General features: G+C 38.2%; 2 protein-coding genes and 1 long non-coding RNA gene across 3 annotated transcripts; 2 read left to right on the forward strand and 1 right to left on the reverse strand.

Annotated features, from left to right (window-relative positions):
* Window positions 1-925: 925 nt before the first annotated feature.
* LOC118264955 (NF-kappa-B inhibitor cactus) lies at window positions 926-14,400 on the reverse strand. The gene is made up of 5 exons (XM_035577628.2): window positions 13,808-14,400; window positions 11,609-11,934; window positions 5,273-5,361; window positions 4,112-4,327; window positions 926-3,508 (listed from the first exon to the last, which is right to left on the reverse strand). Exons 1-5 carry the CDS (start codon window positions 14,137-14,139, stop codon window positions 3,431-3,433), a joined length of 1,041 nt encoding a protein of 346 aa, XP_035433521.1. The 5' UTR covers window positions 14,140-14,400; the 3' UTR covers window positions 926-3,430.
* Window positions 5,369-10,465, forward strand: LOC126912651 (uncharacterized). Its single transcript, XR_007707318.1, has 2 exons — window positions 5,369-5,876; window positions 5,913-10,465. It is a non-coding gene; the product is annotated as an uncharacterized LOC126912651 (long non-coding RNA).
* A 530-nt stretch (window positions 14,401-14,930) lies between the features above and the next one.
* Window positions 14,931-15,974, forward strand: LOC118265293 (DNA replication complex GINS protein PSF1). The gene is made up of 3 exons (XM_035578101.2): window positions 14,931-15,161; window positions 15,240-15,304; window positions 15,431-15,974. The coding sequence occupies exons 1-3, from the start codon at window positions 15,090-15,092 to the stop codon at window positions 15,879-15,881; spliced, it is 588 nt and encodes a 195-aa protein (XP_035433994.1). The 5' UTR covers window positions 14,931-15,089; the 3' UTR covers window positions 15,882-15,974.
* The last annotated feature ends 528 nt before the right edge of the window (window positions 15,975-16,502 follow it).

Consider the following 16,502-nt stretch of genomic DNA (forward strand, 5'->3'; position numbering starts at 1 on the left):
GGGTTCTTTATAATTTGTCTTTATCAAAGTGACATGACCTTAGATATAACGAGTTCTTGGAAATTCTCCTATTTACGTAGTCTACTGATAGTAAGATTGGGTGCAATATATATAGGAGCCAGATTAAAACATAACATTTGTCTCCCAGACGTCGGTCTGTGGCTTCAAACGTTGTTTTGTCTCAAAATGCTCATTGATTATATTTGCTGTCCTTATCTACATACCTAAATATTGAATGTAGACTACACATTTATGATTTAACGATGCACGTGTCTTTAATTGTTTCTGAGATTATTGACAACTTGTAAATGTACGCCACTGTTCTCGAGCGACACGCAAGCGGCGCATTGTCTAATCTGAACGCACCAAAACTAGTGTCGTTACGTTTAAAATTATACAGTAATGCATTTATTTAGATTGCATTTGTATCTGTTATATAGCTTACCATTTGTATGTTTTCTTTGTACTTTGAAGTTGTACTAAGATACTAAAAACTGGAGGTATTGCCCTACTTATTTTATCCCTTGCACGGGAAGGTGTGGGTAGTAGTATAATAGGACATTTACTTTCTCAACTAACCAAATTTAGCCAATTTTCATGCTATGAATTTTGCTTCCATAATAATGATCGAAGGATTTTTGAACTACAGTGGCTGGCACGTGGAACCTTGTGTCAATTTATTGTTTTCAATTAAAGTAATGATATCATCTGTCTTAGCCAGAATATCCCATGTATGCTCAATGGCTCCTCTGATTCATATTACGCTACAAATTGATGACTAACGTCAGTGTTGCCAGTTGCTTTTAAGAACAACCGATTGATTGTAATACTGGCGCCAACGCCGGCGCCGGTGAGGGAACACATCACTGCATGTGTATTAGTTTTAACACAAGAACTAACAAGGGTACAGAAAACAAGTAAAACCTTTTGATTTTGGTTATAATTCGTATTGTATTATCAATATGTATAAACTGACAACAATATAAAATAATGCGCTTAGTTATACGTCCTACGTTAATTAAATATACATACATATGTAATTCAACAAGAATTTTATTCAATTATAATATTAAACATGGATTACAATAACAATTATTTTCTAATAAATTATAGTAGAGCATCTCAAGTACTGAATGTATGGCGTCACTTTGCTTGCGTCGACTTACCTACTGTTAAATACATTGAAGAAATAACATGAAAATGCAAAAAAGTGTATCACAGCATAGTTTCTACTTTGGGAGAATCGTTGGGCAGCTTTTAGACTAGCGAAGTTGAGTAACAGTTAACAGCCCGAGTGAACATTAGCTAGTGTCGGGTGTCGGGGAGTATTCCTACGATATATACGATACAATATACATATACACGCTAGAGAACAAAGTGTAAGTAGTTTACCATAGAAAGCTAAATACTAAGAGGCGGCTAACACCGACGTTCGTTGCATAACTTCCGAGTAACTGCCATACATTCAGCAGCCGAGTGCACAACATTATAACGTGCCGTGGCCGCCACGAGGCCCGCGCCGCCCGCCAGCAGCTCTGGGTCTACCTTATGTTCTTATACCTAGGATACGCTATTTGGCATGTGTTGCTGTAACGAACAAGCCTCGTGGCGCCACTGCGCACATGTACTACTAAATAAAGTATATAATGCCTGTATTCTAGGAAATAGGCATAGACATTACCCTAGAGCAGCGATACTCTAACTGCGCAATCCCGGTTAATATTTTAAATATAGTCGTGGACCGCTGCAGCCAACTCGGCCACACGGGGCGTGTCAACCGGAGTATCGCTGTTACAATCTACTGTTTATAAAAGTAAAATATATAGGTAAGAGTGGCACTGATAAATGCCTTATGTTTATAGTAACATGGCCGAACATATAAAAATAATAAGATAACTTAGTCTTAGCACCTACTTTCTGCCGAAAGTTTGGGCAAGACTAAGATGTTGTTGCGTAAAGGTTATACTCTCAGTATAACTAACATGTTGAACATAATAATTGAATGTTCACGAGTATGGTGGCAGGCAACACGAGCCGAGGCGATGTCGCTAGTGAAGCTGTCTGAGGATTCTCTGAGCTGTTGTTTACATTTAATGTAAATTGTTCTCATACCTAGCGTCACCCCACGGACTGGAAGGATGCCTGCCAACATATTACAACCGGCCATGAAAATCTAAATAATTAAAAATTACGATCGTCCCAATCTCAGGCTCAAATTATATGAATTATGCACAAACAACTTGAACAACGAGTTCATATCGTTGTATCCAGGATGTTCCATATTACAATGTTGATAAAAAATATATAGGTACTTTGATTGTCTCGTAATTAAATTTAAACCAAAACCCCAATTATCAAAGGAAGAGCACCAGCCAAACTGGCTCCAAATTAAATAAAGCCATTTCTAAGTAAGATGGTACACCTAGAGCCCAAATTATATCACTTATTTTAACAGCTGCTATACTCATAAAATGTCTCGTGTCATACACATTATACACGAGTATATTGTGTGGCAAACTTTTATCAATATAGCAGTAAGGCACCTGTCCAGTCGCGGAAAGAACATTAGTAGGCAGCACGGACAATAAAATACCAAAGTTATATTGTGAACAACATTTATTCGATTCTAAATAAATATACAAATACTTAACAATTTTTACAGGCATTAGACTATGTATTTAAATAATTTTCTAAACTTAACATTCTTTCCGCGACTGTACATGAGTCTTACAAATAACTTAGATCTAATTTGCGCGTCACTGTACACAGCGCTGGGACTCCGCGTCCTGCGGACCAGTCAAACTCCCAATCACTACATATACATTTGTCCCGTGAAACAAATAGAGGGCAAATCCGTACAATTATCACTTCATCATATTTTCCGGAGCTGTCCCAGCATTGTGTACCGTGGGCCGTGGCTTCCTTCTGCAACATCTCTTCCCCTCGAAATATTTACAAATGAGAATGAAGACTAAATCCTCGCCTATACAAACACACACCGACCAATACTAAACTTGATTCTGTTGACCAACACATCATTGTGACTTATATAGGATCATATACTTGTATGATTACCTTTCGCTTCAGTCACATATCTTTAGGGTTTGTAGTTACAGTGGAAGAACCTGTAGCAGTTAATTGCATGTTTACAATTAATGACAGATCTGCAGTAACTGTGGATAAACCTAATTCATGCAACAAATACAAGTTGGGTGTTGGTCAGTGTGCGCGGTCGTGTCGGCAAGGAAGTAATATTCAGATCTATTTGTTACAAAGTTTGGTACGGAGTGGTCGGGCCGGGTCGGGCCGGGTCGGGCATTGTAACTAAGCGCTGTGTAGTGAGGAGGCGGCGCGGTGCGGCCAGCTGGCGCGGAGTGGCTGCCGGGCGCTAGCTGGCGCGGGCGGGTGGCCGGGGCGTGGCGCCGCGCTGTCAGTACCCCTTCACCGTGTTCCCGCACGTGTCCCGCACTAGCTTCTCGTACAGGCTCTCGCTGTCGCTGTCGTACATCTGTGGAGATAACGAGACATTAGTACTCTCGCCACACAGGACATTGTACCCACACGCTGATAACGCGCCAGACACTTTATTTACTACACACACTCGTGTGATGGATCTGTATACTTCACACGTTTAAAACTGCGTTCCCGATAAAGTTGTAAGGTTACAGGAAAAAATGTATAGCTGGAATGCGGCGCATAACTAAATTTAAGGATATTTATTCTCGTAATTGTGATAACGATGGGAACTGAACTGCGAGCAGGTAACATTAGTGGCTCGTCATGGCGCATGGAGTTATTATTCCAGTGCTCAACTGATCAATGTATAATCACATTGCAAAAGACGCTTCACATTGTTTTGTCATTCAATGCCTCGCGACAGATTACAATAATTTTATTTTCAATAACAAATATAATATTCGAAGTACAAAACATTGGGATTTTCCATCACAAGGTTTAGGTTTAGTGCGTGTGTAATCTACATACAATATGAAATATTGGGTAAATAATAGAGATAAAATGTACGAGATTAGACGATGTACACCTGTATTCGTGGGCTTCCCCAAAGTGACTATCGGACAGTAACTGTCGCAAAGGTAATCTGATTACTTACATCATCGTCAGAGCTGGAGTCTGAGTCGCTGTCGTCGGCGACTTTGCTGAACTCGCTAGCGGCAGGAGTTTTCTTAGCGAGGCGGCGCGGCGTCCGCTGTGCGTAGTCACGCGCTTGTGTCACCTCGTCTCCGTACCGTTCCCGCAGGTACTTCACAATGCGGACATCGCCGCGTCGCGCAGCAATGTGTAGTGCTGTCCATCCCGCTAAGTTTTCCTGAACACAAGAGAAAAAGGCTATTAGCTATGCTTTAAAAAAAACTTTTAGATAAAGTTACAATATCTAGAAATCATAGTCTTAATTTGAATTCGATCACAAGTCACGAACTTCCAAATTTAAAGGCAACATCAGTATGAGTAGTAGGGGACGCCTCTTAATCATCATTTACGGAAGAATATGGCCGACCGGCCGACCAAGATACCAAAGTGAGCAGAGTCGTTAGTTGGAGAAATAAACATCATGACGTTGTTTGCTAAACAGAAATGGTGCACAAATACAAAAAACCCCGACGTAAGAGATACCGCACTATCAGCAGATTAACACGTATACCGTAGCAATGGGTTTTCCATCGTAGCCGTCAAGGCGACATACTGTGACTACGGACTTTGCTTGAGTTATTTAGTTTTCCCTGTAAACCTAAGTACGCATGCATCTTGTACAATATTGACAAATACTTATGCAGGATTTGAAATATGTGAAATATTTGAATCAGATGCCAGTGTTTGTCATCACAAACAAATGTTCCGGTTGAAAATAGAAGAAAAATGATTCACGTCTGTTTGATCTAAGAGGTATTCCGGTCTGTCTTTTCCACTATTTTGTTATGAGTAGTGTCGTCGACTCACTCGCGGATTATCCCCTCATTATTTTTAACCTTTTCCCCGTTAAAATTAACAAGAATTAACCGCATTAATCAGAAACGGGTTGTCCAATGATGTTAGTTATTTGCGCTCTGGAATATTGTCAAGCCGAGTTCCCCACGAGGTGTTCGGAGCGGCCCGAGTCCGCGTTGACTCATTTTGTGGTTAGTGTTCTAGTTGTTCATAGCAACAGACACTTTTCCTTTTGTTTGCTGGCTTATGTACTCGAACAAACAAAAAATCTAATAAACAATAAGTTTGTTTGGACTGAACGTTCATTTTTAGAAGATGATGAACTTACCTTTGCTTTGATATCGGCTCCATAGAACACTAGGGTCTGTAGCGCGACGAGGTGCCCCGCTGATGTGGCTAGGTGTACGCACGCTTGTCCTGTAACAAACGAAAGAAGACTGTTAAGTTCCACTACCAGCTGATTATTACAGAGTACATCAAGTACATCATGTAAATAATAATAAGGTCAATTCGGTACGCACGAACTGATTGACGTGTCGTATATGCAATAGCTATGTTTAGTGAAAAACAATTTAGGTACCTACACCGATAAATCTAGCGATAAATATTAATCTATTTGATTTATTAGGGAATTTGTGAACGATAAATAAATAACGAAATGATTTAGCAAATTCTGATCTTTGAGAACTATACGAAGTAACGAAAGTAAAAGCTAATGATTTTTTACTCAAAGTAAAATATTGGCATTTACATTAAAATTCTTTACCAATAAATAGAATGAAGCTAGTCAGTAAGGTATAAACAGTTTCATTGTAGCTTTAATCACACGCAATATAAACTTGTTCCAATATATTACGCATACTTATAATAAGATAGTATGACGTAAGCAACTGGTAGTTTAAAATTCAATATTTTGAAAATTAACATGTTTTGTGTCAAGAACTGGATATAGGTATAAGAGAATGGAGATAACATAAGAATTATATTCAGGCGGGTACCTGTCATAAAGTCAAATTACCTAGATTTGTATGACATGACTACCCACATAGTTTAGTGAAACACTAAGTTTTTATTCACATACCGTCATAATTTTGTGAGCACAAGCTCGCAGCGAGTACAATGTGCGAAAACGGAGAACATTGTTTATAGGAATGGTCCATAATGATCGTACTGCGTACAGCTGGAACCGATCCAAATGTATCTAAAATAGATCGCTCGCTAAAACGGCCGAGCGCTTTTTAAAGCTCAGGAATTTAGGTAGGCTTCATATACATATAAACATATCTATCTCGCAGACATTGCGGACGTAGTTAAAGACTGCTTTTGTCTGGTATTTCGGGTTCGGCCTGCAGAAACTAACAACTCGGGTAACTTTTAACATCCACGCTTTAAGAATATAATGTGAGGTACCTATAGTATGCTAACCTAAATCTTCATGTCAGTGTGTCAATGTTTGCTTAACGAGATTACATTGGAAGTATTTCAACGTAAGGTGTTTCTACGTTACCCAGCACGCGCGTAAATTACAATGTTTTGATATACTTCTAAAAAACACCCAACGAGTCATGTACCAACAGTTTACATTAATAAAATAAGATCTAACCACCCAAGATCAAAGTGCAATAAGTACGCGAGATTAGATTACAGATTAGTTGGTAATGAGGACAGTAGTGTTGGCCACGATGTACAGTTCACATAGATTTAGAAGGAAGCTGACCGATACTAACTTAGAAGGACAAACAACAACTTCATATTTGTTATAGAAACATGTTTCGTTGTTTACTGAGGAAATGACGATCGGAAAATTTTGCATTAGGAAAGTTTGTGAGCCATGCTGGATATTTTTAGGTCATATATTGACACAGCGGGGATCCCAGAAACCTTGACATGCATGTTATTTCCTACATAGCCGGCGTACATAACAATTTTGAAATTCTTATACATAACTACTGTTTGAACCGATGGGGACATCCAAAAATACAAATGATGTAATGTTAGAGATGTCGTAAATACGAACAGCGCCCCCGATTGTTCATATAATTTGTTTTCATATGTTGATCAAATGTATGCGTAAGAGAGGGGAGAGTTTTCAGTCTCACATTTTTAAGTAAAAATAACTGGTCGCGGAAATAGCTGATACATTAAGACTAATTCAGTTGTTGACAAGTCATACTCCTCCAAGTACCTACAACCTATTCGTGGGAACTGAAAAAAAAAGTACGTAATCAAAACATTGCCGTTGCGCTACGCAGCGTTCACGCCAGCTGACGTGACTGTGAGACGGATCAACTGGGTACAAGTACTTCGGTAGTGGCATGTGTACGATGTCGTCACGCGGGCCGCGGGTGGCGGGCGGCGGGGCGGGCGCGGCGGCCTGATGGGGTTTTCCCAACAATGTGGCGGCCGCGGCTCAGCGACTGGCGACGCACGCGCCTCAACTGTCCTCGCCAAATATGGCGCGCTACCACTCGATTTTCACTATTTCCGTATATCATTCAGACACTAACCTCCCTAATTTCTATGACCATTAACTAGCAATGGCCGTTGAACTCGCGGTGGAATTTTTACATTTATTAGTTTAATGTCGGTTCTTGGTATTTCCCATAGTTTACTTATTAATTAAGTATTTTCAAAATAAAAGAGTCGTAATAAAATTGCTTGTTATGTAATATACTGTAAGCTTTTGTGGAAGAACATTTTTTCCTTATTTACGAAACGAATCATAAACGTAGCTAACGAACGGTAGGCAGTCGGTGCTAACCGCAGCTATACCCAGGGTAATGCCCATGCGTTGGCACATGAATTGTGCCATCTATTAAAAGTAAAATTCCTTTAATGACTAGGTAACAGAAAGGTTTTACTAATCAAGATTCTACAAATATACATCAGATATTTGAATATGCTCCCGCTTGAATCGGCCCCGACGCCACATTGATGTGCCCCAAACTATATTTAGCGGCTGCATCATCCGCAACGTTCGGTTGTCGCGAGCGGACATTTTCAAAATATCCATGCGGAACCCTGGCGACGGCGGCGACGTTTCAACAGGTTTTCTTGTAAAAACCCAGGTTGCCTTGCAAACAGAGCTCACGACTAAACTCTCAACAAAATTTTCTACATAAATATAAATTAATTGACGTGTCGCAGCTGTCGTTTGCCGGTTTGGGTAATTTTGTACAAACATGGGGAATAACGTCGCATATTAACTGTCCTACACGCTACCATTCTGTTTCTGTTCAATGAGCTGAGCGGCTGAGGGCACGAGGTTACAGACAATGTATGCACGCGCAGGCAGGAGACGTCACTTCGACTTTTTAGAAGTCTACGCGTTTGATTGTGGTATAATGCCGTCGGATTCGTTAAGTTCTTGACTACCTAGGCGACGCAAGTATGATTCGGTTTATTTTCCTCATAGGAACTTCCAATTATTAAAATTACGCCATTCGAGTGTCACAGGATAGTGTAGAATATTTAAATATTTTACTTTATACAGGTATACTATAAATGGCTGAACCTATGTTTACAAGATCAGTTCTCAACAAGTGTGACGTAAACTTGCAAAGAGGTGTTGAAATTTTCATGATAATAAATTGCGTCGCAGGACATTGAAAAACCAGGTTGAGTGTCGGAAAACCCCAAGTTTTATATAAACGGTACCAGGGTTTAATACAGGTAGATAGCAACGGTTTACAAGCGCTCACCTATGTAGATAACGATTCTTCAAACATGATCGTAAAACATGCAGATAAGTGATTATTTCGGAATGTGAATGAATTATTCCAGGTTGAATGTCACCAATCGACCTTTGTGTTGTTTGTTTGATTGTCCAATATCTACGTATCTACTTATCAAGAAGATTCTAAAGAAATAAAACATGTGATAACTTGGTACTTGTCATGTACTTATGCATATGCATATTATGTTACTTATGCATATATTTTTAATGCTTGCCCTTACACTAACGAATGAGTCTCTAGAGCAATAGCTTAGAAAATTACTTTGACGCATATAATTAATGCCACAGTACTACGATTACGATTATTAATACCAATTATTTAAATCTGCTATTTACGTCTGTGGGAAATCCAAATAAAATAACAATTAGAGTTGTTGTCCTTGGATAGCAAAAACGCACCTTGGCCAGAACAAACTAAGAACAGATACAGCACTCTGAATTAGTTCCAAGTTAGGTATGTTACATGCTTAGCAGAACATTTAAGAAACCGGAATCTCCGAAATTCCCGAATTTTTAAGCGGTCACTGCACGCACTGGGTGCTGTTAGCCTTGCCTTTAGTGTAATGTACAGTCAAGAAAATAGTTGTACATCCGCAGGTAAATGACAAGCAGATACATTTTAAAATTGACAGAGTTATTTGAGATGGCGATATAATTAGAAAGTGCGCCACAGTCCCACGTAACATGTTCATAATACATGCCGCGCTTGGGATTTCCGTCCGTATGTAACCGTGGCGAGGCACACTTTCACGTGGGTATTGCCCGGGCCATCAGCATCATGCAGCTACCATTGTTCAGAGCACTGACATCAATGTGAACGACGCAATGCCAAACGATTGCGGTTTTCCTGGGTTATGCTTACCTTCGACTATTGGCGCATTAAGAAGAAGAACTTGTATACCTATGCAAATATCGCTTCGTACTGGTGTTTTGAAAAATATATTGACAAAGAATATTATTACTTTTCGAGATTAAAAGAAGTTGTTTGTCGTTTAAAAATAAATCGGCAATAAATATACAGATAGCGTACGCGTTGGCGCTACAACATTCATAAGTTATTGAAATTGTCCCATCAGGAAAAACCATCTCGCCGTGTCGCCTACTTAGCATACTCGTAATAGCTTTTCAATTAACACTCGAACAATGGTCGGGGTAACCCAAGTCATGTGTACGGGCCGCTCGGCGCTGGTCTAGGGGCGTTACACGGTACCAAAAAGTTTGCTTTCACTCGGTGAGCGGCCGTCCGTGTTCGTTCGTTACGCGACCGGCTCGTCGTAACGCTGGGAATACCCAACAGCCAACTGCCGACAGCCTCTGAACTCGATAATCTCACAATCCACTTCGGCGGCCAATCTGATCAATAGGCCAGCAAGAAATTTTGACCCCACGCGCTCGCACAAACTATTTATGAATTAAGCTTTCGAACATAACATGAAGTTTACCAAAATGTTTTCGCAAGGTCGACAATCGTGTCAAATAAATACATATGCAAATACGTACAGAGGTAGAGCCAAAATTCTTTTATATCAGGTTGGTGTGTTGTTTGTTAGCTTGGGAAAACCAGCCATTAAAGAGCGTAAAGTATTATCTTTTTAATGCAGTTTACAGAGGCAGGGAATTCCTAATTTGATTTACTGTGAATTAGAGTTATTAGAAAATGATTTCTGCAACTGGGGCACTTTCCAGCATGGCCAGGGGCTTCGCACATACAGTTGTAATGGCATTGAGCGTAATCAAGACCTTGACGGACGTCACAAGTAGCCTCATGGGCACGGTGCGTTCACACGTAAACAATGCGCGACTTCTTTGTTTAGCATAGGAAACAGGTTCTAGTTGATCCTAGCCACGACTTCAATAGATCCTAGAGAAGCTCCGTATTTTTTCTACACGAGATCTCGTGCCGGTTTGTGTCCGGAACAAGAATTAGATAGTGCAAGGACAATGCCATTGCACTTGAAGGGTAACTACTTCATATATCTTACAAAAGATGCGTCTTATATAAGCTTTAATAAGTCTATTCACATATTATGTATACGATTTATTACCACAAGATTAGTGCATTGTTATGTAAAAAAAGAAACTACCGTTTTCGCTGCAGGTGAAGCTCATTTGAACTGATTATTTGTCAATGGGTCAGTTTGTGTAAGAGCCTAAGAATTAGATGGGACCATGTAATAAGACCAAAAAAGGCTGCAATACTACGTTTTTATGAACAAAACATTTTGTGCACTGCCTGTACCTGGAAAAACCGTTGAGTGGGTTTTTACTCTCAGAGGCCATGATTCAGATGAACTGCTACGAACCTTAATGTTGTGTAAGTAGGTAGACGTATGAGAACATAGAATCAAGTTTTTCAACCGGGTTATGCTTAATCATCAAATGTCAGCAATGTATATTTTTTATAACAATGTCGCGGTCTCCTGGTTTTACTGGAAGTTTTAGTGTGATTAGTTTTCTATCGAAGGAGAAGGCGATGAAGATTCTCGAAATACCTTTACGGTAGTATTTTTTCTAGCAGTCATTGAACGTAAGGTTTGAACTTACAAGGGGCAACTCAACAATAACACGCTTGAGGTCATCGCCGCAATGGATGATGTCAGGTCGTGGTGCTCATAAACCGATATTATTTAGTGTTGCCGGAACATTATTGGCTTTGCGGTTATCTCAATCAGGGAGTGCTACGGAAGATTTCACAAAATATTCGAGCACCTTTAACAATTCTTCTTTGCAACAAGACTAAAAACCACGCAGATGATGTCATTTCTTACTATACGTATAACTACCTAGACTATCAGATGTCGTGAATGGAAAAAATGGTGCTTACCTACTCTACAAGGAACTAATTGATAATGGAATTCACTGTAATATTATAAACTAATAATACTGAGGTCATAGTTCTATCTGGTTAATCCAAATTGTGGTACTTACCATTATAATTCTTTTGATTCAGTACTGTAGTTAGCTTCCTTGATGGGAATTCAGGCACCGGCGCAAGTAGCGCTTGTAGACATTCTACATTGCCTTTTGTCGATGCTTTGTGTAGGGCTGTTTCTCCTAGCCTGTCTCTCGCTTCGATCGAGAGTCCCGCGTGCACTAGCATCCTGGTGACCACGGCATTTCCACTCATCACAGCGAGGTGTAGCGCTGTGTGTCCATCGTCGTTGGCCAAGTCCAAAAACATCTTGTTCGGACATATTCTTATGAGTGTTGCTACTGATTTTACGCATCCGTGCACTGCCGCTATGTGTAATTGTCTGTAACAAGGGATGAATGATTTCGTTAGAGAGCTTCGGTACCAGTGAATCCGATTGATTTTTCTAAATATAGAAGGTGACAGGATGGCGACCTTTACGGTATTAGACCGGTCGACGATGCGTGCGCGTAGTGCGAGTGGGGCCCGCGTGAACTTAGTGGGTGCCATAACAAACCCATTCAACACTCGTAGCATTCTAGAGGTCTCTACACGTAACGGGCGTTAGCTGTCGCAGCTGACGTTACTAGATCTTACTACGCGAGATAAACGGTATCTGATTCATGCTAATTCCCACTATCATGGATTGCAAGAAAGCATTCATTGCTTACGAATTATTGTATTAATAAGTTTGGACTGCGCACGGCGCGTGTGTGCGTCGGACCTGTGTTTATCAACATGCTTGTAGTAGGAACTGTTTACCAATGCTAATGATGTAATAAGTGAAGGAAATGTTGACTTCCTAGTGGGGACAACCAGTGTTTATGATATTTAACTAAAATTATTCATAAACATAAAGAACCTGCTTCCAGTCATCTTTATCCCTAATTATTTTATTAAAACAAAACAAACATTGGTTTTCCTATATGTATAGAGTTTTAGTCCTCAAATAAGTTTGATTTTTATCATTTTTAACTGAACATTAAACAAATTGGGTCAGAAACACAAGAATACATAAAATGCTGCATCATCAACACCCATCAGATTTAGAGTTTAGCCACTTGACATGTAACCAAAGCAATAAACATACTTTTTAGATAGTTAGAGCCAAGTGGAACATTTGTTTACTAAGTACTTATGATTTTTTATGTCAAGTAGGTACCTCTTGAAGTGCTGCATAGAAATATCTAAACAACAACACTGAGAATAACATTTTCCAGGTGTAAATGACATGTTGTAATTAAAAACCTTGAGGGAAATCCACTGTTGTTGGCATTAGATTAATAAATGTAAAGATAAGGTACTTTTTCAAACAATGTAATTGCTTCATCAACATTGTGCGAGTGAATCAATACTAAATGTGGTTATTCCCAGATTTATCAGTGTTTAGCTGTAAAACACAGCACTGATAATGGGAAATTTTAAATTTGCTAGTGATCATGTATATTGCATGTGTCTGATACAGTACCATATTATCTAATCAGTCATATAATCATGTAACTAATTAATAGTTTATTTCACAACTATGTACTGATCACTATGTTGCAATCAACATTATGTACCAGTCAAAAGCGATGGTGAATAGGTAATATGTTTATACACTATACAGGAATATTGTGCAGATTTTTAGACCTAACTGTACCTATAATGCAGTTTCAACTTTATTCCAAAGGTACTAAGATTGAAAATTGTGAGTTTTGGGTAGCTTGACCTGCTAGTATCTGTGCTCAGCTTATTCACATTTACATAGTGAATCTAGATGTTATGTTGTTTAGACTTTCACTTGATATAATCATTATCTTGTTGGATATACATTGATAACAGGTATTACACTGCATGCCATTGTTCTTCCTTGATATTAAATAAGTTATAAACCATTGATTTGTTTCTCCGAGGTGGACATTTTCCAAACCATTTAGAACAGTTGGTACATAATGCTCATTGCAACATAAAGTCGCTTCACACTTGTTAGCATTACTTGCTCAGTATTTTTAGAACACATTTTACAGATAAACTGCTAAAGTCAATTAAAAGTAAAAATAGAAATGGATTAGGTACTACCTCCATCAACTACCAATGTTTTTTAAGCAAAGCTATAAAAAATTGGTCAGTAAATGGTGTAAAGGTGCTATTTACCTACTAAGTACTTATGTTGTTTGTTCAAACATTAGTAGTCATGACGTTTTTACTAGTTAGTACATTACTGTTACACTTACGTATCTCCCTGTTCGTCCGGCGTGAAGAATAGGGTGATTGGTGGGATGTTCTTCTGCTCAGGAGGTGATACGGCGATGTGTGGGGTTTGTGTGTCAGTGAGCTGCACGCTCGACACCAGCTCCGATATGCACACAATACCACTGTCGTACTCGCTATCGCTGGGCTGCACGGCACTTACACTTTTCACTTTCTTATCCTCACTAGCAGGCTCGGGCACGGGCTCCGACTCCTCATCACCAGGTAACACGTCTATAGGTCCAGATAGAAAACCAGAGTCGACGTTCTCGTCCTCCGCAATCTTAGTATTGAAGTTGCTCTTACTTCCACTCATTTTGTTGATTTTTATTTTTATCACACTTGAAACACGATTGGAATGTACGTATGTTTTTTTTAACACTAACTATGAACACTCATTGTTTAAGAAAATATTCGCGTAGTAAACAACCATTCCACAATATTATCGCATGCGCAATGAATGATCAAATTCACAGTGATGAATGATGATGGCTCCCGTCTCCTCCACTAGTTTTCGTGCGTTCGGATAAACACACATGTGTCTCACTGACCGTTCCAAAGCGAACTGAACGCCATCTTTATCAAGCTTTTCCTTAAATACCCACTGGCCAACTGCGTATTATTATCACGCGTTCGTTTATTGTATTACATCAAAATGGGTTAACCCGGTTCATGAGAAAAGATAATTTCAAGATAAAGATTTAGTAAATCCAAATATTTACTGTAATATGAATTATTTTTTTGAAACATTAATAATATAAATTGATCTTCTAGGGAAATGATTTATTTTATTAAATCTTTTGTTTAGATTATTTCTGCTAATGATTAGGTATTGAAAACGGTTGTTATTGCTAATTGTGTAGCAAAATATTTTTCCTAAATATGAAATATTATTTACGGAAAACATTTGTGTAAAATATTAATCAATTCAAGCTTTAGTTATTTGTCTGACAGATTATTTCTTTTAGCATTTATCAAATTAAACATTTTATTAATTAACGAATAAAAAGCGAAACAGAAAGTTTTATACAAATTACATTTACCTATATGTGTATCCAAAATGATCTTGTTCCTTTCTGCTTGTAACTGTCAATGTCACGTTTGTTTATAAACGAAATGTCAAATACTTTTGTCAATGTGAATAAAATAAACTTTATTTTGCCGCCTTATTTTCTAACTTAATTTATTTGTTTGATGATTATTTATTGTGAATAGTTTTAGTATTGTGTAAATAGGTACTTACGTTTAGTGTTATCTATTCTAACCATGTTTGCTGAAAAAGTAATAGAATTATTGAAGGAAGCAGAAAGAAATCCCGTTACCATCGACCCATTCAATGTAAGATAGTTTAAGTTTTTGTTAAATGTTTGACATGCTTATAATGGAGGTACTATTATTTTACAAATTTTGTTTCAGGATGATAAGATACGGCAAATATTGGAGGAGATGCAGACTTTGTTTAGGATGAATATGAACGATGCGTAAGTAAACTTGGTAGGAATTTTAACCTTTATGGTGTATTTAATTTTGATTCTAATTGGTCTTCTTTACTTAATAGATCGATAATATAGTATTTTACTTAATGTGATAAAAGTTATCTTTTACAGTAATGCAACAACGGAAAATAAATCTCTGTGGACCACAGTTCAAGTGAGGCATTCTGCACTAGAACGGAACAAACGTTGCCTCCTTGCATATCTCTACAGCAGAATGGCCAAAATTAAGACTTTAAGATGGGAGTTTGGTGCCATACTACCTGCCGATGTCCGTGAACTGCTATCAGATGATGAATATGAGTGGTTTACAAAATATTCTATGAACTTAGCTTCATATATGAGATCATTGGGCCAAGATATAGGTTATAATGGTATTGACTTAACGGAGAACCTTAAACCACCAAAATCTTTGTACATTGAAGTTCTATGTATGGCGGACTATGGCAAACTGGAACTGGAAGATGGTGATGTGATCTTGTTAAAAAAGAATAGTAGACATTTCTTGCCAACATCGGAATGTCAAACACTTATCCGACAAGGGATACTAAAACAAATAAGTTAGAATAAATATCATTTTAAGAACTAAACACAATGATGTAGTTTTATACATCATTGATTAAAGAAGTGTAAATAATAAATGGATGTTCGGAAAGAAGTAGTGTTTTCATTTTTGATGATTGGTTTAACTAAGGAAGTATAAACACACAAAGAGTATAACCTCCGGTTATAAATATTTTATCAAGGTAACTATTTAATTTGTTTGAGAACTAACACATGCATTTTAATTTGGTGTGTCCTACCTTATGATGGCTTTTCAGTATAAATAAATTTTGTGTTGTACAATTAATACTTATCACTGTTAGTATCAACTTAGGGACAGATTTTCAATCAATATTTTATTTTTATTCATATAAAAGTGATATCACCAGGTACACACACCTATAGCCAGGTGTCAAAAATTCAAAATTAATTCTGATGTAAACTTAGCTGGTTATGGATAATTCAGCCTTTAGTGTTAATTAAGTCTGCCTAAATAAAAAATTTAACACATTGAATAACGTTAAGGATTTGCCTTCAACAGTTTCCTGTTGGCAGTCAGACTTAAGAGGGTTAAGGAAGAGTGTAATGTTTCTTAAATTTGAGAAATTTGGATCTTTCAAATTGTTTTTTTAAGGGGGGAAAA

The sequence above is a fragment of the Spodoptera frugiperda genome, chromosome 28 (genome assembly GCF_023101765.2).
Source record: "Spodoptera frugiperda isolate SF20-4 chromosome 28, AGI-APGP_CSIRO_Sfru_2.0, whole genome shotgun sequence".
In the NCBI taxonomy this organism is placed as follows: Eukaryota; Metazoa; Arthropoda; class Insecta; order Lepidoptera; family Noctuidae; genus Spodoptera; species Spodoptera frugiperda.

Coding starts and splice junctions, on each gene's coding strand:
- LOC118264955 (XM_035577628.2), bottom strand. CDS start 14,139: ATGAGTGGAAGTAAGAGCAACTTCAATACTAAGATTGCGGAGGACGAG. Junction 11,935..13,807: donor CCGGACGAACAGGGAGATAC/GTAAGTGTAACA, acceptor CCCTTGTTACAG/ACAATTACACATAGCGGCAG. Junction 4,328..5,272: donor GAGCCGATATCAAAGCAAAG/GTAAGTTCATCA, acceptor TCTTGTGTTCAG/GAAAACTTAGCGGGATGGAC.
- LOC118265293 (XM_035578101.2), top strand. CDS start 15,090: ATGTTTGCTGAAAAAGTAATAGAATTATTGAAGGAAGCAGAAAGAAAT. Junction 15,162..15,239: donor TTACCATCGACCCATTCAAT/GTAAGATAGTTT, acceptor ATTTTGTTTCAG/GATGATAAGATACGGCAAAT. Junction 15,305..15,430: donor AGGATGAATATGAACGATGC/GTAAGTAAACTT, acceptor TATCTTTTACAG/TAATGCAACAACGGAAAATA.